The 23,242-nt window shown below is 43.5% G+C and overlaps 1 protein-coding gene across 1 annotated transcript in view; it reads right to left on the bottom strand.

The window, feature by feature from the left end:
- Positions 1-18,089, bottom strand: part of CARMIL1 (capping protein regulator and myosin 1 linker 1) — a 193,274-nt gene extending 175,185 nt beyond the window's left edge. Inside the window, 2 exon segments of the mRNA XM_032681955.1 lie at positions 13,781-13,878; positions 17,675-18,089. Of these exon segments, the coding sequence (XP_032537846.1) occupies positions 13,781-13,878; positions 17,675-17,714 (138 nt within the window). The 5' untranslated portion in view covers positions 17,715-18,089.
- Positions 18,090-23,242: the final 5,153 nt, after the last annotated feature.

Here is a 23,242-nt window from a genome sequence, read left to right as displayed (position 1 = left end):
TACCTCCATTTAATGCTAAAAATCAGCTCAGGACAGATTTTCCATTACAGGGGAATTAAAACAAAATTAGAAAAGGAGTATTTTTCTTACAGTAGCAGCTAAACATTACTGCCAGAGGCTACTGTAACCCAGTTACTAAATTTCCTCATGTCAATGCATTCACAATGCCCTAAGCATTAACCTAATGCCTAGTCCAACTGGCCTGGCTCCATCATGCACCAACAAATCCACTAATCCTCAGGCTGTGCAAGAAACGCTGAACAGGGCAATCCAATCCAAACTCTTTACCCTGCAAGTGTGGGGTCCAAAAGTCACCTGGAAGTGCTCTATACTTACACCACGAGAGATTACAGCAAAACCAAAACAAAATCATGTTTTGGTCACATCTTAAGTAGATACAGTTTAACATAACTGAACAGATGGGTTATTCAGAAAGCCTAAAAATGTAACAGATTGGTGTCTAATGGATTTTCACTACCAAAGTTTAAATGATGTGGCAAGACAAATTCCACTTGATCACGTATTTTTGTTTGTTCTCTTAGACAAGGCCATCAGATCATACAAAGGTCAATTATAAAAACTTCTTTGCTCCCCAAGGGAGGGTCATGCGATATCCATGGATGTAAAGTCGATTACAGGACTTACTCAGTGTCCTTTAAGATACTAAGTTGCAAAAACCACTATGTAACAGACAACTCGGCTTCACAAACATGCATTTGGATCCAACATGCTTAAAGATTTTTTCAGCCTACTTTATTATATCAAATATTAATTCAAAATTGAACCTCAAGGATAATATACAGCTTGAAACAGCTTTGGGGGAGAGGGGAGCAATGTCCGTGAACTGTAGCAAGTCTCCCATGTATTTTAAAACACTTCTGCAATCCACTGTCCATTTGCTACATTCACCACAAGGTTATTCCTATAGAAATAAAACCTATGCCATGTGATACCACAGCAACTTTTCTTTCAAAGGCAACTACAATGGCATAATAAATATATTAAAATAACACCTTTTACCAAAGGTTCTCAAACTACTTTACCAATAACTAATGCCCAGTGAGATTGGTGTAGTATTTATAATCTGTTCCTTTGTGTGGTCCATGGAAAATACGCTTGAAGACAATACAAAAATACAAGAACAACTAAGGCAGCTTGCTTAATTCCTGCCAGGCTTCTGACTGAGAATCTCATGTCTCTGCCAGCACTTCCTCTTTATGTTTCATGAAAAAGCTGCTATTACCACTTTAAAAACAGTGACACAGAGAGGTGGAGGAAGTTATTCCTCTTCTTTTTGCCAGCTCTGTCACACTATATATCTCCTTTTACACAAGCTGAGGTTTGTCAGAAGTACTATCAATACAGTTAAAAAATTAACAGGTGAAGATGACTTGGGAAGACATTTCTGAGGATGGCCCCTCACAGAACACGTATGGTGAAAGGGTTGGTGAGAGCAAGCAGTCTCGCAATTCAACTCCCTTATTCTCATTCTTCAGTGCTCTGAAAGCAGTACAACTAGTGAATCCTTTCCTCCCACCATGTTCTGAAGCCAAGCAGTGCCATGCAGATTCCTGTATTTGGGGAGAGGTCCAGCATTACAGAAGGAATTGTGCAAGTAGAGACACCTCCTCCTGCAGTGCAGCCCAGCCTCTTCCTGCTCCCTTTCAGCCTCTTCCAGCTTCCCTGCATGAACGCAGTTAAACAAGGAATGGCCACGTTGTGGACCTGCAACACACAGGCTACTTCACAGAAAAGCTTTCTTTGCAGCACATCTCAAAGTACAAGCATGACAGCGTTCCTCCTCCCAGGAACTACACTGCCTTTACCCTGAAGCAAAGAGCACAAGCACCAGGCACATGCGGCTCCTGAGCAAGCAGCACCTGGGAAGGCAGAGGAAAGGAGGTTCCTAGCGCTCTGTGTCAAGCACAATTCACTGACCCCTCCCACACAAAGTTAATGCTGCTCCATGCTGAAGAGAGAGGCACCATCATCATCATACGAACCACATCCCAGAGAGCAGTGGGAGACAGGAGCAGTTTAAGAGGTGAAAGGGGAGGCCAAGAAGCTGACTTGCCAATGTTTCCTTCAATTATGCATAAGTCCTTAAGGGCAGTCTTGATATCAAACAATTGTCTGCAATATTTTCTTTATAGTGACAGTAAACAGACACTCCAAAAAGAAAAACAACATAAGAAATATTCTAAAATAAACAATGGAAGATAAAAATAGAGACATAAACCAGAAAAAGATGGAAAATACAGAAGAATAATGTATTTGGGGCGGACTTAACCACTCAGGCTGAACAAAGACCTACTAAAACTGCATCAAGGCTACATTGAGATAAATTAATACTATATAAAAACCTGCAAAATTTAATTTCACACAATTTCATGCACATACAAACAATAGCAGATCCATCTAATAGTGTTATAAGAAACATTTTTAAAGGATAGAATTACAGTGGAAATATCACATCAAAATAACATCTTCAGGTTTTGCATTTTTTGCTAAATGTTTTCAAAATATTTAACACAGAGAAATGTATTTCTAGGGCTTACAATAACCGTTTACTCAGTTTCATAAATCCTTGTCAGCTGAAAAGGGTCATAGTTTAACAATGTGAGGGCAGAAAGGAAATGCATTTTCAGTGTCACCATTAAACCTGCAACCACCTAAAATTTTTCTAATTTGAATATGCCACTTGTTAGAGTCGGGACCTGCACGTATTACCATTTTTAGTAGTACTGAGTGTAGGCAAAAAAACAGGCAACAGTTTAAAACTGAAAAAAAGCATACACCCCTTCTGTATGAGGTCACTCCTGAAGGCTTTTCTTGGCATTTGGCTAAGGCTGAACACACACTCTTCTCTAGATAAGCAGCTTTTCCAAACTTTAGTTGACATGCCTACATAGAATCCCAAGAGAGTCAGTTTTCAGCTTATCCTGCAGTTTGCCTATATGGTGTAGCTAAGCAAGTACATGGTAAAAAAATGGCTTTGAAATCATGTGTGAAGGAAACAGTACCGATTACATAAAATACAGTTAAATTCCATCAGCAGAGTCAAATCTCATAGAAGATGTCTTCCCAAAGCAAAGATAAGACTACAAAACTTGGGTAACACAGCATTGTATTCACAGATGAAACCCTTTGAAAGCTATCTTACAATCTTTTAGACTGCTCTGTCACTATCCACATCAGCTAACTCCATTTAAATTGCCATGTTAAACTATAGTTCTTTACTTGTTTTCTTTTCACCTCCTCCCTTTTCTCAGCCCAGCTGCTCATGTTCTTACAGAGTAGGAGAGAGCAATGCAAGTCAGTTGTGTCCACCATACTGTCTTGCTTCCCCTCAGGACAAGCATAATTTGCACAGCACTTTGTTGAGGTGTTAACTGTTGGTTTGGGTTTTGTTAGTGGTTTTGGGTGTTTTGGTTTTTTGTTTTTGTTGGTTTTGTTGGTTTTTTAACCAAAGAAAGCTGCTTTGGGAAAGGTGGAAAGAACTTTAAACCAGACTACAGTAACAGCACCATAATGTCCAGTACAAACCAAACTGCCTCCATGACACAAATAACACAATCTAGCATAGATTTTGATAAAATTAGAGAGCAAGGAAGCAAAGAACTTGGCTAGTGGGATCAGATAAAACTGTAGACAGAATAAGCCTATGGCAGCATTCAATGTTTTTCAGCATAGCAGCACTATGTTCTGTCCATCATCCCCATATTTGCTGGGACACTGAGAAATTTTGGGATATTCGTATTATCTCTGTAAGGAAAGGAACCAAAAGTGGAGGAATATGCTTTTGGAAAAATGAGGACATTAGTGTAAAGCGAGATAGACTAAAAAGCAAACCCCAGTCCTGACAGCAATCTCCACACAGGAAAGATTCCAGGCATTTTCTGAGGCAGAGAATATGGGAGGGCAGTAAAAAGGAAAATAGCAAAGTTAAGAAAGGGAACATAAAGATACCCATAGTGCTAGCAACAATTGTACACAGAATATACCAATACGCTTCACAAAATATGCAGGGATTTCAGCACCTTCTTGAGATGAGAGAACAGAAAAGCAAAAGCCTGTGCTTTTCTGACACTTGCAAAGTGCAGATGTGAGGAGTGACACAGTCAAGAAAATCACTTGTATTTAAAATTAATTTTTCATGTTACACTCTTAAAAATAATAATAATAAAAAATGCATATTTTAGATGTGGGATATGAGTAAACTTACCAGGATGGTAGAAATAACTACTCACCAAGGCATCAGTACCTAACAAAGCTAATGTATCTTCAAATATTTACTAGTAACATTGTAGAAACCAAAAAGAAGATTGACAGTGAAAGACAGACCCACTAAAAATCAAAATACCTACCTTCACTGCTCCCCACCTAAGGCTCCTTTAGCTCCACATTGGAGCAGAAGCTCAAGTGCATGGCTATAAAAGGGATCATTCTTAAGCATGAGGCTCTAGTGTTTATTAAGAGATGAGCCTCTGAAAGGACTTCCCTTTATCAATAGTTCTGTGTGAATAGTTTTGGTCTTGCTAATGGCCTTGAAGGCAGAAAGGGAGAAGCCTTTTCATTCAAAGGTTGACCCTGAACAAACACAGCAGTGGCCCTTCTCCAAATTCAGATCAGGCCATTCACTTCCTCTAATCAAATCTGAGTAGAAACTGCTCTGCAGCAGCCATCTCATCCTCTTGTTTTGCTCCCGAGCTCTAAGAATAAGTAGGTGTCTATAGCCTGGCTCAAATCCTCAAAAGTTCATGGAGCTTTACAAAAGCAGTGGTTGGACAAAGTCTGAGATACAAGGGGAGAATTGTTGTTCAATCAGAGAACTGAGGACATGTTCAGATAAACAGATGTGCACCTGAAGTGCCTACTCCATAAGCCTCTGGCAAGCTTCTTTGAAGCACAAAATGGAACTGGCTCGCTCCAAATAACCTCAGCCTCCTAAGCCCTGGCTATTGAGTGCTTCCAGACATCCCAAACACACCACTGTCCACCTCACAGGCAGTAAGCTGCTAACTGCTGCTTCAACTGTGGAAAGGGGAAAAAATTAAAATCTAGTTTTATCAACTATCTGAAAAGCACAGAAACAAGTACCACTTGAAAACGCAATGCGGGACAAAAATCCTAAGAGGAAAACAGACTCAGCATCTCCTCTTCTGTTTTCCAACTCCACATACACACTTTCTGAGCCCACCCTGCTGTCTTGCAGGCCTTCTACTGTATGCAGGGATACAAACGCTGCTTGTCAGCCAGGAGAATAAGCTGCACAACATCTGTACCCATGAGCCCAGACCACAATTCTTGTATTTTTATTTATAAAGGTCACTTTGCAAAGAAGATCCAGAAAGATAACCTGTCCAAAAAAAAGAGCTGCTCCTCGCTCACAGTTTCTATCCTGCGAGCACCTTTGCAATAGCCTCACAGGACACACAAACCCTTTTAACTTTTATCTGCTCAGAGGGGTGAGTGCTGTCAGGATTCATTTGAAAAGCTCCCAAAGAGTGACAATAATACAGCAATCAGCAAATACTGTTTGGTTGAGGGAGAAAGCCTTCCCCTTTGCTAAAACCCCAGCTATCCACCTCTCCCTCCTTGAAGCCACTGCCCTGGTCCCCATGGGGCAGGAAACCATCTCTCCCACTCTCAACACCAGCAGTGTGACTCCTTCTCTAAACTTTGTAGTAAGGAGCTGAAACTTCTTTTGTTCTGCTAACATTAAAAATCCCATCCCACAGCTATTTGCATCTTACCCTGGCTCAGGGAGTTGAATAAGAGTAGAGTATCTCTTCCTCACCCAGCAGGCCAATTAATTTGGTTAGGTTTGTTTCAGGAGTTTTGGGTTATCAGACTCTGGGTCTTATAATTACATTTTGCATCCTAACAGTTTGTCATCTTAAATAATCCAATTAGAGAAGCTATCACTAAGAAAAAGATATCATTCATGAGTTGACATGGAGTGGGTGTTTTCAGAAACAGGGAGAGATGAGACGCGAACAAGGGCAGAAATCAGGCTGGGGACTCAGGTAGCAGTACAGATCAGAGTTAGCAGCAGCTATATTTAAAGAATAATTTTACATCTTGGGCCTGTAATTACACAGAATTAAATTACCACCATCATGAGAAAAAAATGAAGCAGAGTTATAGGTGAGCTAAAGTAAATATTTTAATAATCAGACAAGTCAGTGACATTCACCAATTTTCCACTACAACAGTGGTTGAAGAGAGGGGCTCCGAGCAACAAGAAGCATTTTTCACAGTACACTGCACTAACTTTTCAATTAGCAGCCCTTGCAGCCTTTTTCAAGCTTACTGTGTCCTCCTCCACACTACTTATACTGAAGTAAAGTACATTCCCTGCATGAGAATTCTTTTCCTAGAGTCAGGCAGATAAAACAATCTCTAAGAGAAAAAAAAAAAAAAAAAGAAAAAAGAAAAGAAACCCCACACAAATATGGCCCGAGTTTTTGCATTTACACTGGTCTACCAAATGACACATGTGAGATGACATATGTGTCTGTTCCCTTCCATGTCTTCTCACTGTTGGGGGGAAAAAGCCATCAGTTGCAAAAAGCAACTGAGACAAGAAGTTGACCCTAATGCTCATTTTCTATTTTTTATTTCCAGCTTTAGGGAAATTACATGTAATAATAAGTCTTCTACCTCTTTTATGTACAGACTTCAATGCAAATCCTTGCTTAGGAAGGCTCCATTTCACAAATAATGGTGGTGGGGAGTCAGGCCTACTCAAAGCAAAAGTATATTAGCAAACCCCTTTGATATATTATATATTCAGCAAAAGAAGTGGAAAGAGTGAGGCAGTTTAAAAAGGAAATGTTTTTTAATTAGGTTATGAAAAATTGACAGAAGGAAAGATTACATGATCAATTCAGAGCCATAGTGGATTCCTACCTCCCACCACTTTTTTTTACCCTGCTAACTGTGAACAGAAAACCAAAACCTGCTAAGAGTGAGATAATGTTTACATTTCCTCCTTCCAGAACACAGATAAGAATATACACGCCTGCAGGTGGGTGTGCAAATGGAAAGTACATGAGCTAGGACAACAGCAGCTACTTTCAGGGCACTGGAAGAGGAGTTCCCTTTTCTTACCTTTCCCTGCCTGTACCAGTTGCCCAAAACTAAAGAAAGGGAAAGCAACCAAGCACGCAAAAAATATACTACGCTCTCAGTGTGCAAGAAATCATCTTGGATTTCAACACTTGCATGCACTATCACAGTACCAAAATCATTAAACCATAGAATGGTTTGGGTTGGAGGGGACCTTAAAGGCCATCAAGTTCCAACACCCTGCCATGGGCAGAGACACCTTCTACCAGACGAGGTTGCTCAAAGCCCCATCCAACCTCCCCTCGAACACTTCCAGGGATGGGGCAATTCACAACCTCCCTGGGCAACTTGTTCCAGTGTCTCACCACCCTCATCATAAAAAATGTCTTCCTTGCATCTAGCCTAAATCAACTCTCTTTTAGTTTAAAACCATTCTCCCTTGTCCTACCACAATAGGACCTGCTAAAAAATTTGACCCCATTTTTTCTTATACTCTTGAACTACTGGAAGTTTGCAATGAGGTCTCCCTCGAGCCTTCCCTTCTCCAGGCTGAATAACCCCAACCCTCTCAGCCCATCTTCACAGGAGAAGTGCTCCAGCCCTCCGATCATCTTCGTGACCCTCCTCTGGACTCAATCCAACAAGTCCATGTCCTTCTTATATTGGGGGCCCCAGAGGCAGACACAGTACTCCAGAATGCTAGGTTTGTAAGTCTTCCCACCATTTAAAAGTAACCTAATGGATCAATGTATAACAGAAATGTAAATTTCAGTGAAACTTGCACATAAGTATTTTTTTAAACACTTCCTATTTTGGAAATATATACAACTGCATGACTGAATTAATAAATTCTATTTCCAGCAGTACTCTTTTTTTCCCAGTTCTCTGTAGCAATCTTATTGGCCAGAGTTCAATTGATTTCTAAGAGACACCTCATAAATGTATTAAAATATGTTTTCACATGTAAGTATTTTTTGATTACTCTACCTCACCTCATTTATATTTCCTGATATGAGGGATGTACCAACACCTACCTCCTTTCATCTTCATAAAGACACACTTAAGATATATGTCATAACAGTTGATGTTCTGGGCAGGGAAGAGGAAACACCATTATTTTAAAAGAACGTCCATATTTAACATCATTATCACACACCAGCTGTCATGACATAACGTGTGAGATTGCACATATTTATGTAAAACTAACCTTGGACAACCCTGGGAGCTTCATGCTCTTAGCTGTTTAATAGAAGTGCACATTTTTTAAGGCAGGATGTGAAATTCATCTCTATTTGAACAGAATATCGTAGACCGATCAAGACAAAAGATGAGCAATGAAAAACAAGCACCAAAGCCTTTAATCCCAAAATAGTTATGGCAGTGCAAAATATTACTGCCTCCACCTGGAGACTGACACCTTTACAGTTGAAGAGGCACAGGAGCTCATAAAAGCTTTTCTCAGTTGCTTCAGTAGAGTCAACCAGGTTGTTTGAGCAATATTCAGAAGACACTTGGACAGCACACAAAATGGCCATATTTGCTCCTTTAAAAAGCAAACATAGATTTTTTAAAATAAAATTTCAGTCTTTTTAAGGGTCTTTAAAAGCAGAACATGAAGTCTCAGACCATGTGCACAGAACAAATATAAACTTATTTGACAGGAGTCAATTCAATTTTTTTGTTTTAAAAGCCAATGAAAGCATATGTCCCAGAGAAAGTGACAAGGACATATGAATTGCTCCCAGTGAATTTATGTTGGGCATACAGTACATTTTAAGGAGAACCACCTGCCAAAGCAACTGTTCTGATTTCAGCAGTAGCACTGTGATATTTTAACAAAGAGAATGTAAAGGACTGGGGGCAGAAGCGTAACAGAGACTACTCAATGGGACTTCCTAATAAAGTGCTCTTGGTCACTGCATCACATCACACTATTCTATAGCCTTAGGCTGGGAAAAAAAAAAAACAAAACAAAAACCACAACACCAACCACCAAAATAAACTAAACAACAAAGCAAAAAGCCCAGAGCAGACATAGAGAGAGCAATATTTCCTTATCTTTTATGTCTAAATGAACATTATTTTGGAAAGGAAAACTAATCTCAAAGGCAACTAGACAAGGAGCTTTCTCTTCTCTTAATAGTAAAAAAACTAAAAGTAAGATGCATCCTGAATTCTGGCCTGTCATGAACTACTCCTGAAAACACCAGTATTTCATAAGGAGTTAGTCAGATTTATTTAACATACCACCTATATCTCACATTTCAACTTCTCAATAGTTGCTATTAATTACAACAAATCTGAGAGAAAGAAATGGCAATGGGAAATAATCAGCAAATTATATATCTTGGCTATTTTGAGGAGAGAAAAGCAGAGCCACAAACATAAAACTAAGAAGCCCAGTTCCCTCTCAGCGTTTGTAGGTGATAATCTTCTGATAATCACTGAGGCCTCTGGATTTAAAAAAAAAAAAAAAACAAAACCACTAAAAAACCCAACCAAACAAAAAACGATCACTGAAATATCTCACAGACACACACAGGGCATTCTGCCTGATCCCTTAGGGTGGTAAAAAGTGGAGGCCTCAGAGGAGAGAGAAGGTGTGTAAAGGTTATCAAATACTTTTCCTGACTGCCTCCCCCCACACCCCAGCCAACTATTATCATCGCCACTGAGACCTCTATATACCCATCAGCTTAAGCTGAAACTGGAGAGAAGGTCAGACTTTGTCAGTGTGAGGAAGAACACCGCAGGCACTCAGCATGATGCCTTAACCTTGTCCTCATAAGAAACCAGGTTTAAACAAAACAATCACACAAAACCAAAGCAATCCTCCACTGATTAGAAAATAGTGATGTCTTTATCTATTTTAACCCAATAAGACTACTGTTGCAAGAATCACTGAAGCCAAGGATGATTGGAGCCAAACACAGTTGGGTCCTCTCCTGTGGCACTACTCTGCCTCCAGCTCAAGGCCACATGGAGCCAGCTACGGCAGTCAGCTCAACAGCTCTGCCAGAACACAATGCATGTATGTGACCACAAAAGTAGGAAGAAGTCTTGACCAGGACTCCCCACATTGCTTTGGAAATCTGGCACTCAACTCCAGCCTGAGCAACTACAGCTACTCAACTACAGCTACGCCTGCACTCGGTCATTCTCCCAGTTGAGCCTGCCCCACCAACCCAACTGCCTGGCTTGACCTCAGGTCTGCCTTGGCACTGCAGCGCTGCTGGTGACCAGTGGAGCTCAGCTGTCCCAGCTACCATCCCTAGTCCTGCTGTGTGTCTCCCTCGCCCACAGTGGTACTGCAACCTACTGGGGAGCCCCATGGTATCTGTTTCTCTCACCCTGTGGGGTAGCTCTTCACCTTTGAAGGTCTCCTCTATGCCTAGGTGTTTCCTCACCCTCCCTAATGGCAGCTTTGCTCTGCCAGAGTACGCAGATGACCTGAATGGGACTAGGGTTTGGCCCTAATCACTTGAGGACTGATTTTCTGCCCATTCGAGCTGGTTATTGCCTTTTCAGGGTTGGATATCACTTTGCTGCCTGAACACCTGAGATTTGGTGCCAGCAGACCAGAGGCAGTTGAGCAGCTCATGATGTTTACTGGTTTGCATCATTATGACTAATTGAAAAACTAAATAACTGCAGATTGAGATTACTGAGGCAGCAAACTCATTGTGCAGACTGAAAAAATCTGTTTTAGAATAAAATTCCTAGACATAAGTTCCAAACTCTGGCACCCAAAGCTGAGATTCTAGAGCATCTTAAGGCAAGCACAGATTTTATCCACCAACTTCACCAGTTTAATATTAGGACCCTGTTCCAAGCAACACCAGGGGTTTTGCACTGTTTTTCTTTAGTCTCAGATTCTAATTTCCATCTTAATTATCAGAGGAATTTCCTATAGCGGAATGATTTAAATAGTAGAGAGTTATGTTCATATTCTAGTACTCTGTATCTTGCATACGCTGTGAACAGGGCCAGAGATCAAGGTTTTTTATAGTTACCTGCCAAGTGCAGTCAATTTTAAATAATCTCCCTTTCTCAAAGTGGTACTGATTTTGCTGGATTTCCCTAGGAAGGAAGGAGGAGAGATCATTTAATTAAGGCACAGATTTGGGTGTCAGGGCTCAGTGCCAACCTCTGTGATCAACCTCCTCTAAAACCATGAGCACATTTCACAATGGCTCTGGCGTTAGCTAGATGAGAGCAACTGGTATTTCCTCCCTATTAAACGATGGACCCAAGGCATGCCACCTAATTTGCTTGTAAACACCCAACTACTAATAAAATTCAACCCAAAATCTCAAAACAATTCATTGCCACATGTGTACTCAAGAGACAGTGCTCAGAAGATTAACATTTCAAAACTAAGCTCTCAGGAGTCGAGGAGCTCTGGCATGAAGGCTGCCCGTGCAATCACATTTCAGCCCTCTGGTGCGTTCACTTAAGGATATAGTCTTTAATTACTGAATTGCTTTTGCTGCCAACACTTCATTCAGCATTCCATTTGACAGGCTCACCCAAGGCACAACAATTCAATATTCAGTTTTACCCACTCTGGTCATAACATGGCCATATGCATTATTTACTGAATACTGTTAAGTCCCAGCTTGAAGTACAAAAATTCCTAATTTTGTTGGCAGATTTCCTGTGGCATTTAGCATTAAACATTCACATACTTCTGAAGTAGGGTTATTTATCTTCACCATAACTCTTGTGAGGAGAGGAGGGTGTGTGTCCTCTACTTCACAGTAAGAAGTGAGACTGTGTAGACACATGAAAGCCAAAAAGTCTCCAGTAATTTGAGGTACCAAACTTAAGGTGTCACTAGTGTCATTTTTTTCAGAGCATTCTGCATTTCAGAGAACTTTGCATCCTCAAAGTGAACCAAAATCTCTACTGGCCTCTGCCACAGCAGATAACATTCAGCACTTTTGAGGAAAAAACAAAAACAATCCCATATAAAGATAGACATGCAATCAGAGAAACACTGTTAAAAAAAAAAGTGCCATTAGTGATTTGTACCACTTTACACAGGGTAGTTTTCTTCTATGGCAAAAGAAAACAAAATCCAATCCCAGCAGTCAATAATCAATTTCTCAAACAATAAAAAGAATCCTTTTTTCTTTTTTTCACCAGTAAAAATCCCCTGCATTTCTGCATTGAAGAACAAATGGTTCTACCAGATAACACCCAGCAATTCATCCCCTTGAAATACTTATCCCATACAATGAAGACAAGGTGCACGCACACAAGGAGTGCTCGCTAACTCATGAACTCCTTAAATAGGTTCACTCCCTTTCAGTACCTCTTCAGTCATAAAAGTCCCCCACCAGAGATCTTAGGAGATTAAAGACAGACAAAACTCCGAGTCATTGCATTTAGGCATTTTACACTGAATAGTACATCCCTCAGAAACTTCACTGATAATTCAAAGCTTGACGGTTCAAAACAGTATTTCAGTATTTCCACAATATATTTCACTATTGATAATAGTAATGATTCTTTGTAAGTCAAAAAGTCAATCAAGTGTAACCACTTCAGTGAAACCTCTCAGCCTTCTCTATAAACATGGCTTTCAAATAAATAGAGACAATCAATCAACATTCACATATTCAATTTATTTCCAGTACAGAAACTGTAAACCTAGGAGCTACATATAACATGCATAGATATTATGCAGAAAATATTTCAAATTCCTTAAGTAGCAGCTCTCGTTGAAAAGTGAGCCATTATCTACAGTGATACTGCCCAGGGATAAGCAACATGTACTTTAAGAAGATAATTCAGGAGTGATTAAGAAGATGTGGTTTTGAAAGACAAAACAGAATATCTGCATGGGGAATGTACCTAATATCTGTAACAACAGCTCTGGCAATGAAGCTTTCAAATACGCAACAGCACCAACACAAGGCACCAAGCCTCAAATTCCTTGCGAAATATTATAGCAGCACTGTACTTATTTGTGTTTGTTACTCTAAGAGTTTTCCTAATAGAGAGGTATCAAAAGACTGAAGAAATACAGTTCCATGTCTTTTTGCATATTCAAGATCGTATGCCAACGCAGTGGCTTATTACCACAGCTTTTTTCCTATCAAGAGAGGCCAGCAAAACAATTCTTGAGAAAACAGGAAAGCATACTTAAGTGAGATTAATTTGACACTTTCCTCCACTACAGTTTTAAGAAAGAGTATTTAGAATCCTACACATTATGCATTTCTTTTAAAATGCAGATTCTTAACAGAGATTATTAAAAAGTATGAACAGTCATTTGAGTTCAAAAAGCCCAACAGTTATACTGTTATTCTTCACTGCATAACAGTTTCAGAAGATTCTCAAAAGATAATTTTGCATTTCTTGTCCACTTAAAACTCTTATGGATATAAACAGGAAACCCAACCAGCAAAGGCAGCAAATTATTTTTGAACACGTTCTGATAATAGCTTGCTTGATCATCAGTCCACAACACAATACCCTAAACTCTGAAAAACAACTCAATGATAAACGTGTGTGTGCACATGCACAACTGCACATCAACTTGCTATGCAGGCTATCAAGCAAAGAAGAAAATAAATTTATATGGGTATCTTATGGCACACACAAACTTCAAAGAATCCTTCCAGAGAAGAATTCATGCCTGCTGAAAAGGTAGTGACTTTTCCTTCACACACATAATCAGTCATTCTACTGTACTTACCAATATTTTGTTATCCACTTTATCTCCCTTGGTTTCCAGCTTTACTTTCTTCTTGACAGAAATTTTGATTTTCCTCCCAATAACATCCCTGACACTTTCTGAAACAAAACAAAACACTTTAATTAAGTACTTTCAGTGTCAACACAAGAAGGAAACAGATTCCACTATTGCATTTTCAGAAGGACTCAGAGCTCTGTTGTTCAACTGCTTGCACTCACAGAAGTCTCATGCACATGCACCAGTACTAAACACAACCTAACACATCTACAACTTTTCTAAGTATGCCATCCACACAATAATTTATGTCTACTGTGATAGAATTATCGATTCTACATACCAGGATTCTAAACAAAATTTGATATTTCTTTCCAGGACTACTTACATATCAAAGGCATTCCCGAGACAAGCCCCAGCACTGCTTAGCTCTACTCTGGGGAAATACAACAGATTCCTCACTTGCTATTATTTGTACCTGAAAAGCTTGCTAAAGCAAATTGGCTCCTTGCATTGCACAAATTTTGGCCTGTTGTTAATGTCAGGGAGGCTAAATGGGTCAGGTAACGGAAGAGCAAAGTGTTCGCACATTCTGCACTCTGCGCATTTAAGCTGCAAAGCAAGCCAAGCAGACTTCCAGATAGTAACACCTGACAGCTCTGCAGCGGATGCTATGGAAGGCAACATTGGTCTCGGTCCAAGTCCCAGTGACAATGTAGTCACTTCATGGTGCCAACACCAAAGTTACATGAGTTGCCCTAACGTTTTAGTAGGTACATGCATACACATGTATACAGTCTCTGCCAAGTATGAAACAAACCAGCTTTTCCCTTGAACAATTTCACCCTGGCCAGAAGGGAATATACAACTACTGACACTGATGTAATTGAGAGATAAACAGAGGAGTTCATCTAGAAGAGCCAATTTGGCATCTTCAGTAAGTTTCACTCCCCAGCCCCCACTGAAACGGAATGAGAAAGAAATCTTTTAAACACATTAACCTATTTCCAGCCCTACAACTGGCATCTGTAAAAAGCAAGTCTCCACCTTCTCCAGACATATACACTTTGACCTCATGCATGCAGGCTAAAATTGAAGATAATGGGCTACTTCTAAGGCTTTTAATTATAGTGCTCTGTATAGGGCTTTTCTGCACAATTTTCATCCAGCAGTCAGAAGACGTTAGTGCAAACAACACACCATTTATTAAGCCTGGATGTTTAGCCCAGGCCACAGCACTCTGCCTGCAGGGCAGAAGGGTGTGCAAGTCAGAAACGTGGCTGGTTGGAGAGACTCTTCACCAGAAAGAGCTCTTTCTGCAGAATCGGCATGTTTTCCCCCAGGAATTTTAATTTTCCTATCAGGAAACAAAAGCTCCTCGGTAGCAGCGGCTTGCCCGGTGAGAAGCCTGTCCCAAGCCGTGGCAGCCCCATGGCAGCCAGCCAGCGCGGCCGGCTCCCCGAGCAACCGCTTGGTCAGGAGCCAGGCTGCATGCTCCCGGAGCAGCCAGGTAAGAGAAGCCCGGGGGAAAAGTCCAACCCAATGTGAATTGTTCTCCCAAGGCTTCCTCTCCCATGGGTAATGCCTAATTCTAGTCTTTCTGTCCCTGCTTGGGAACCCAGAAGCAAGCTGGCCACAGTCTTTTTCATAAAATATTATCTCCTTGCAGAAGGAAAGGTATTGCTGCTGTCTCTGCTACTTTGCCTCAACCTGCAGCCTCTGCCTTTCAGTTTCTCCTCTCCCACAAACAGCTCCAAGTGCCTGCATCTAGTAAGGGACTTCCTCCTGAGGCACCAGTGTGGAGAGACCCACTTGCTTCCCTTTGCTGTCCCACACAGAAGAAGTGGGAGGGACTGCCAGACCTCAGCTTGTGTTCTTACTCCAATAAACCATGGGAAGAGAAAGGGCCTGGGACACCAGACTCCACAAAGAATCAAGATGTCAGCTCCTTCCAAGGCTCTATCTGCCCAAAAGGGCTGGAGACGCTTCTTCAAAGAGTTAAGATATCCTCCATGTGACTGAGGACGCTTCCCTCCACACTGGGTGGCAAGTAGACTCACAAAGTACATTTTCAGAGATGGAAATATAACATTAAGGTTCATATTTTAAAGTGTTCATCCATTTCTAATGCTGGAGACTTCAGACAACCACACCTCGAAGGAGCAGATCCAGGTGAGCAACAATAAGAGAGGGTTTTTTTTTAAGACTGTGACCTATGAGACCTGACAAAGGTCAGATGGGAAGTAACAGAACAAAAACTGCAGCTCAAACACACTTACCCCCAGTTTAATCTCTAGACTCCAACGACTTAGCATTAAAGCACACCCTTTCATCCTGTTCTCAAAATATGGTTACTACAAAGAAGTCTGTTTAAAGGTTAAATTTTAACAGGCAGACATCAAAATACTGCTAGAAATTAAACCAATCTACATAAGCAGATCCACACACCCCAGAAGAGCCCTTGACAAAGAAGGCTGGATAGGTGCAGGGTATCGGGGCTTGGGGGTAATTCTTAATATTGTCCAAAGCCACCAGGAGGGCATGTGTGAAGATGCCCACTTTACTCTTCCCTGTAGTATGCACCACATCTCACCCACAGCACTACAGTGCAGACCCACAGTAAGAAATACCATGTGTCAGCACCTCAAACTTGACTGCCCATTGTAAAATACAGTAAGTCCATGGTTTTGACCATAGCTACTCCCAGAACACTTCCCAGCTCATTACTTCTTAGTAAGAAGCTACAGACTGAAGTAAACCACAAGGTTTGCAGACTAAAAGGACAGCAAAATAGAGCTATTTTGATGCTACAGAAAAAAAAAAAATCTGTAGCAGCTGCAACTGTCCATCCAGATTTCCACCAATATTTTATAAATGCTAAAACCAGCTGCTGACTTATAAAAGCGAAGGAAATGCAACACTATAAATTAACTAGGTAAGGTCTGAAGGACTGTATTCAACTCAATATGCACCTTGTTGCCTGACAAATTTCTGTTTCCATCTATCATTAAGGCAACAGTTTAAATTATTCTACTGTTGGCAAGATCCTTAGATAGCTCTTCAACAGGCAAAACCGCAACTACAACCAGAGGAAGTTTGGCCCGAGCGAGGTGGCTGAGGACCCGGAGCATCAGACCTGTTACCCCCAAATGACACTGGTTACACGCGTACTGCGCTAACGATCAATTAACCCCGTTTATCAGAAGCTCCCCAAAAGCGATGACTGCATTTTCAGGGTCCTCGGCATTACCTGTGATTTCCTAAGCGTGTACCATGCAGCACACGGGGGGCTCGTGTGCATGTGGCCATAAAACTTTAATTACAAATACCCTCATTCCCTCGTACGTACACAGGAAAACGAGTCTTAAACTACGCCAAATCCCGGGGGATAAATAAAAAATAATGAGCGGAGCCGCAGCCCGTGCCGCCAGGCTGAGGCGCTCCGAGGACGTGCCCCGGCCGAGCGGCGGTGCAGAAGGCGCGGGGGGACGGGGCAGCTTCACCCGCATCCTGCCGGCACCGCCGCGACAGACCCCTCCGGAGTGGGGGTACGCGCTGGGTCCGGACGCGGTTCGGCGGGCGCAGCCCCTGCCCGCGGCCGCCTCCTCGCTTCCCGCTGCAGCCCCGTAGCCCCCGCCCGCCCATTCCCCGCACGCAACAGCGCGGCCTCGCTGCCCCCCCCCCCGGCTCCTCGGAGTCCCTCCAGCCCTCCCTCGGCTCCCCCGGCCAGCACCCGCCGCGCTCCCCGCGGCTCCACAGACCCACCCCCGGATTCCCCCGACCCCTCTCCGGCAGCGCTGCATCCCGCGGGCGCGCACGGCGGCCTCCAAACTTGCCCCCGCAGCACCTTCCCCCGGGACCCCCCAGCCCCCATTCCCGCCGCCATGCCCTGTCCCTTACCGATCAACTCTTTGGGGACGTCGGAGCTCTCCTCGGCCATGGCGGCGGCGCTGCCCGGGGGTGCCCGGTGGCGGGGCTGCTTCAGCGGCGCGCCGTCCCTGCGCCGGGCGCGGCGGGCATGCACTCAGCGGGCGGGGGAGGAGGGAGGGCCGGCCGTGCGCCTCGCTGCGGTGTGTGTGTGTGCGTGTGTGTGCGGCGTGCGAGCGCGGGCGGAGGGAAGGGGCTTCTCCCGCCCCCCGCGGAGCCCGTTCCCCCCGCGCTACATGCCGCCCCTGGCTGCCGGCGCGGCCAGGAGGGACATTCCCAGGGAGGGATGGATCGCCCACAGGCGGCCGGTCAAGCGCGGCGCTCCAAGCTCACGGCGGCCCCCACGCCGGCTCCCTCCTTCTCTCCTGCGCGCCACCCGGCTCCCCCCGCCCGGCACCGGCGGGAGGCGGTGGCGGCTGCCCCCGCCCCGGGAGGGCTGGCGCCCTCGCCCCGGCCCGGCCCCCGAACCGCGCGGGAGCCGCCGGGAGCCGCCCGCGCCCACCGAGCACCCGGCGACAGAGCGGGAGGCGGTGGCGGCGGCGGCCCGGAGCATCGCCCTTAGGAAGCCATCGCGGCGAGGGAGGAGGAGGAGGTGGAGGAGGAGGAGGGCAGCGGGCTGGGAGATTCAGCGCGGCGACGCCAGCCCCTCCTTCGCCCGATCCCCCCACTCGGCGCTGCGGCGGGGGCCATCTGCCGGCGACCATGGGCGCCACCGGTACACCGGCCCGGCCCCCCGCTGCCGCCACCGAGGTACCACCTGAGGCAGCAGCTCCACCGGCCCTCCCCAAACAGACTCTGTCTGCCTCCCGCAGCTGCACTTTCAGGCTTTACCCCGCGGGAATTCTCCTCTGGGTTCATTAAAACACGTGATGGTGTCAAGGGGATGGTTGTCGTCGCAAGGTCAGTCCTCGCCGCCTGGGAAAGAGGTTGCCCAGTTTCTTTCCGGAAAGGTTGGATCAGTTCGAGCCCTGGAAGAGGGTAACCTTTGGTCCAGAACTCGTCTGTCTCTCCCTGGCTCCCCCACCTTATCTCCATAGGGACGGCGGCTGCCTCGGCACCTGTTGTGAGATAACGCCATGGCTAGATACAGCTTAGCAAACTCCTTGTGCAGGGAGCCTCAGTGTCGCTGAGCCTGTGCTAAGGTGTGAAGGGGAACCGAACATGCCTCCTTTCTCAGGACCAAATTAAAATCCACGAATTGCAGCATTTTGCTTGTTGCACTTTGCCATTGAGAATTTTTGTCACGCATTAACAGCCACATTACAGAAACACAGCACGCGAGCTGCCTAATTGCGCCCATAAATATCAGCACAGAAAGATGCTTATTGGATGAGAGCGAAGGAGGAGGCTCCGCAGCCCTGGAAATCCTTCGTCTTGCTTCTGGTAGCGATGCCTGGTTTCAGTGAAAGGATCATTTTCACTGCAGCAGGACTGTGATTGGTCGCCCTCCATCCTAAAGGGGTGGATTACTGCATAAACCTCGTATTTCAAGCATTCTACAAGTGAGTGACGGATCTGGCAGATCAAAGTCATTTACCTCTAATTAAGAACTCTGAAATGCGTTCAGTGAGAGCAACAATGTGAATCCAATAAGAGTTATTTTGCTGGTACAGTACCATACTGCTGCACTCTGTGTCTCACGGACACATTATGGTCTTCAGAAGAAACATGACTACTTTGAAATTGGTGTCACATGTCAAATAAACGTATTATGTTTCCTCATGTCACCAACCAGATCCCTAAGTAATATCAGAGATGATTTTACCAACACAGATACAATTACTACTGAGATGGCTACAATTTCCTTTCTGTAAGTTTGCTGTTTACGTGTACCAAACAAGGACATCCTTTAAAGAAAATAAACAAAGAGTGAATATATTAGCAAAACAATCTAGTAAACTATGCACTTTTAATATATAGCGATGTCAATCAAAACTTACCTGGATATGAATGCATATATATATATATAGATGAAAGGCACTGTATTCCTTTTCCATTGATGATCCACTGCTCTTTTCCTTACTATATCTGCACCCTTTTCTGATGGACATGGAATAGCTGCTGACCTCTTCCTTTCCTTTCTGTCAACCTTTCCTCTCACCTCAGCAGAAAACTGTGTTTCTTCCTCACTGGATATACACAAGCTTACTTACGCCATAAGTAAGGAACATGGGCATCTTTTGTAAGGGAAAAAAAAGGATAACAAAGTTGAGAATTCACATCTTTTCTCATACCCAGGAGAGAAAAGTCAGATCACAAAGTCTGTGTAAGAAAGGCCATGTAATTTCATGTAGTTACTTCCATACGGAGTCTAATGCCCTGTCTTCAGCTAAAACTTCCAGAAAGATAACTTCTCTTACATCACTCTTCACCTGCTCTGAAAAAAATGTATATTTTTGGTTCTGTGACCTCTTATACATGAAGCATGACAGTGGTGCTGCACTACACCACTGCCTTGTTTCTGTCTGACACAATATTTGAAGCATGGACCTTGCATCCTTGGCTGCTGCCAGACAACTGCAGGCCTCTCAGCATGCATCAGCTGCGAAAATGATGAGCTCCTTCCTGCCTGTACCAATCTGCTGGAATACTGCTAGCACGTCCTCCATCCCAGCTTCCTACCATGAGCTGACCAGCATGGTAAGCCCAGGTTGTGTTAAAAAAAAAAAGAGTGAATGATAGCAACAGGTAGGGCCTTTTTGTTTGTGTTTTTTAATTACCAGCACTACAGGCTAATGAAGTAGGACTGCCAAGGCTACTGTATAATTCCTGCTTTGGCACTTAGGAGATTGGATAGGGTTCGAGATAAGGGGAGGTGCAAACTAAACTCAGGTGGATTAGTGCTCCCAAGGCCAGGTTCAATCAGAAAAACACATTGGTTTGCATTCCTTGTTCCCTAGACAGAAGGTAGAACACAATTGCCCAGGCAGGCTGCTGCTTCCTGCTCCTCCAGCTACAGTAACGGCTAGGTATCTATCTATCTGATATTGTGACACTATCACAATATCAGTCTGGTCTGTGAAAAAAAGGATGTTTCCAATCCCAAGGGTCCACCTGCCAGCACATAGAGAACTGGACCGCCATCCCAGAGATCCCAGACAGTCAATTCCTGGAGCTTCCAAGCAGAGACTCTTCTCTGCAATTTACAGGCAAAGCCGCACCCTGGACAGTTTGCTGGCTTTGTAAGGAGGTATAATTTTCATCCTTTCCTGTTGACTCTCCACTAGTTAGTTCAGCAGAAATGCAGTTGTCAGAGACATCTTCCCCAGTGGCAAGGATGCTTGAAGAAGTTCAGTCCCCTACTGCAACTCATCCATACCTGCTTGCAGCTGTTTACCACTTTCCATGTTGCACCAGTTTGAGAAATGGTTTTACTGTCTTGTAACCTGAATGAATGAAGGGGGGCAGAAAGGGGATTTTTGTAATTTCAGTAACTGAATTTTAATTGTCTCTTATCCCTCCTCACCCTCTGCCACCAAGAGGCACATTGGCACAGCTGAGGAGAGCAGGGGTGCCCAATTTGAACTGTGACAACAGGAGCAGCTGCAGCTTGGTTTCCTGCCTGATCTCAGTGGCATTACCCTAACGCTCAGGTGCAGCTCATACCCTGAGCTGCTCCTAAGCAGTCCTGGCTATGTTTGCAGGGCCTCCTAAACTCCCATTACTGGCATTGGTGCGATCACAACTTAGGTGCCTTAGCTAGGATTGGGCTCCAGTAGGATCATAGAATCATCAAGCTTGGAAGAGACCTTTAAGATCACCAAGTCCAACTATCAACCCAGCACTACCACTGAAACCCCTGAACTACTAAACCATATGACTCAGTGCCAGATCTAGATGTCACGTAAACACCTTCAGGAATGGTGACTCTACCACATCCCTGGGCAACCTATTTCAGTGCCTAATCACACTAACAGTGAAATTTTTTTTAATATCTAATCTGAATCTCCCGTCTCAGCTTAAGAACATTTCCCCTAGTCCTCTCACTGTAGGCATGGCAGAAGAGACCAGCTCTCACCTCACTACAATCTCCTTTTAGGAGTTGTAGTAGTGCAGTAGCAGTTCAAAATCATATATCACACATGCATCAGGCACATGGAGAATGGAAAGAGGCTACATTGTCTTCTGACAGAGCAGAAATCTATGAAGTCATTTTAAAAGTATTGAAAGGATAACTGATTTCTCTGCCAAAGGAATAGGATCTGTGTGGTTTTATTGGAAATACTTTTTCTCTAAAGGCTGCTCAAGTTGTTGTAGTTTCTGGCATGATAGAAATGGTGATGAGAGTAGTGGGCTGGATCATGTATGAGTTAGATGACTGCAGGGAATGTTGCAACACCCACAGCTTATATTTAACCTACAGTAACAGAGCAGGGAGGAACTAGGAGCTTCAGAAGACATTGATCGGCGAGACATTTGACACAAAAAGGGATGTGGGGGGAAAATGTCTTCAAAACTGCAGCCTTTATGCATCAGATTAGCCATTAATTGCATAAAAAAACTTTTAAGTGTTTTCTGACTCCACCTCTTGCAGGTCCATATTATCATGGCACCTCACACCCTGTATTGACATACAGTCATATCCAAACATATTCCTATTTCCCAGCCTGTCTACTGCCCTTGTCCTTCTTCTCAGCCTAAATCCCATGTTCTCCTGCAGATAAGACAGGTGTCAATATGAGTCATTGCCAAGCCACATACACTATCATAAGGTAGGGTATTTATAGTCTCAGCTGCTGCCTGTCCTCCCTGCCAATTTCTCTGGACCTTGGATTATGGCTTTAGCATTGAAGAACCTCAATCTTTTTTTCCTAAGAAGCAGCAGTATGATGTCTTTAACATTATGATATGATCAGTTGCATGATCCTGCAGAAGCCAGTGGAAAGATTTCAGGTGCCAACAGCAGGTGTCAGACTAACATTCAAGTCACACTTTGGAGTTGTCCTGCTGCAGAGCAGTAGAGCAGCATCGTGGTGGGAGGAACCAGGTGATCCAATCTGATTTGTAAAGCTGCCTTGAAGCCTGGAGCAAAAGCTTAGGACAACTCATAATAGACAGAACGCCTCATAAAAGACAGCTCTAGTTGTAAATGACCCAGCCTTGCCAGCTGCATTTCTAAGAATAAATTAAACAGAGTGAACGCTTTTCCAGCTCTGCCTGTGCAACCTCATAGATACTCTTTACTGCCCTGGTTGAAGACAGACAGAGCAGGGCCACACTGTCTCATGTATCACAGTATGAGCCAGTCAGGTGTTTCCAAGAGCGCTGTCATTTAAGGAAATGTTTCTTTTCAATCACTGCAATTATTATGGGCATTTGAAAGACCAAGAGCTAATCTGCCACTCTATGGAAGTATATGAAGCACAATTAAGACACTTACTTCCAATTATGTCTGAACTTAGAAGTTCATGAAATCTACCCATCCATGCCAGATTTATTTCTGCTTAACCTAAAAATAATTTATAGCACTTCCAACTTTGGGCTCTCTCCAGTTTTTGTTTGTTTGTTACAATTTTTACCCAATACATATCTTTATGTTCA

The sequence above is a fragment of the Chiroxiphia lanceolata genome, chromosome 1, assembly GCF_009829145.1.
Source record: "Chiroxiphia lanceolata isolate bChiLan1 chromosome 1, bChiLan1.pri, whole genome shotgun sequence".
In the NCBI taxonomy this organism is placed as follows: domain Eukaryota; kingdom Metazoa; phylum Chordata; class Aves; order Passeriformes; family Pipridae; genus Chiroxiphia; species Chiroxiphia lanceolata.
This window is presented reverse-complemented; position numbering and strand designations above follow the sequence as displayed.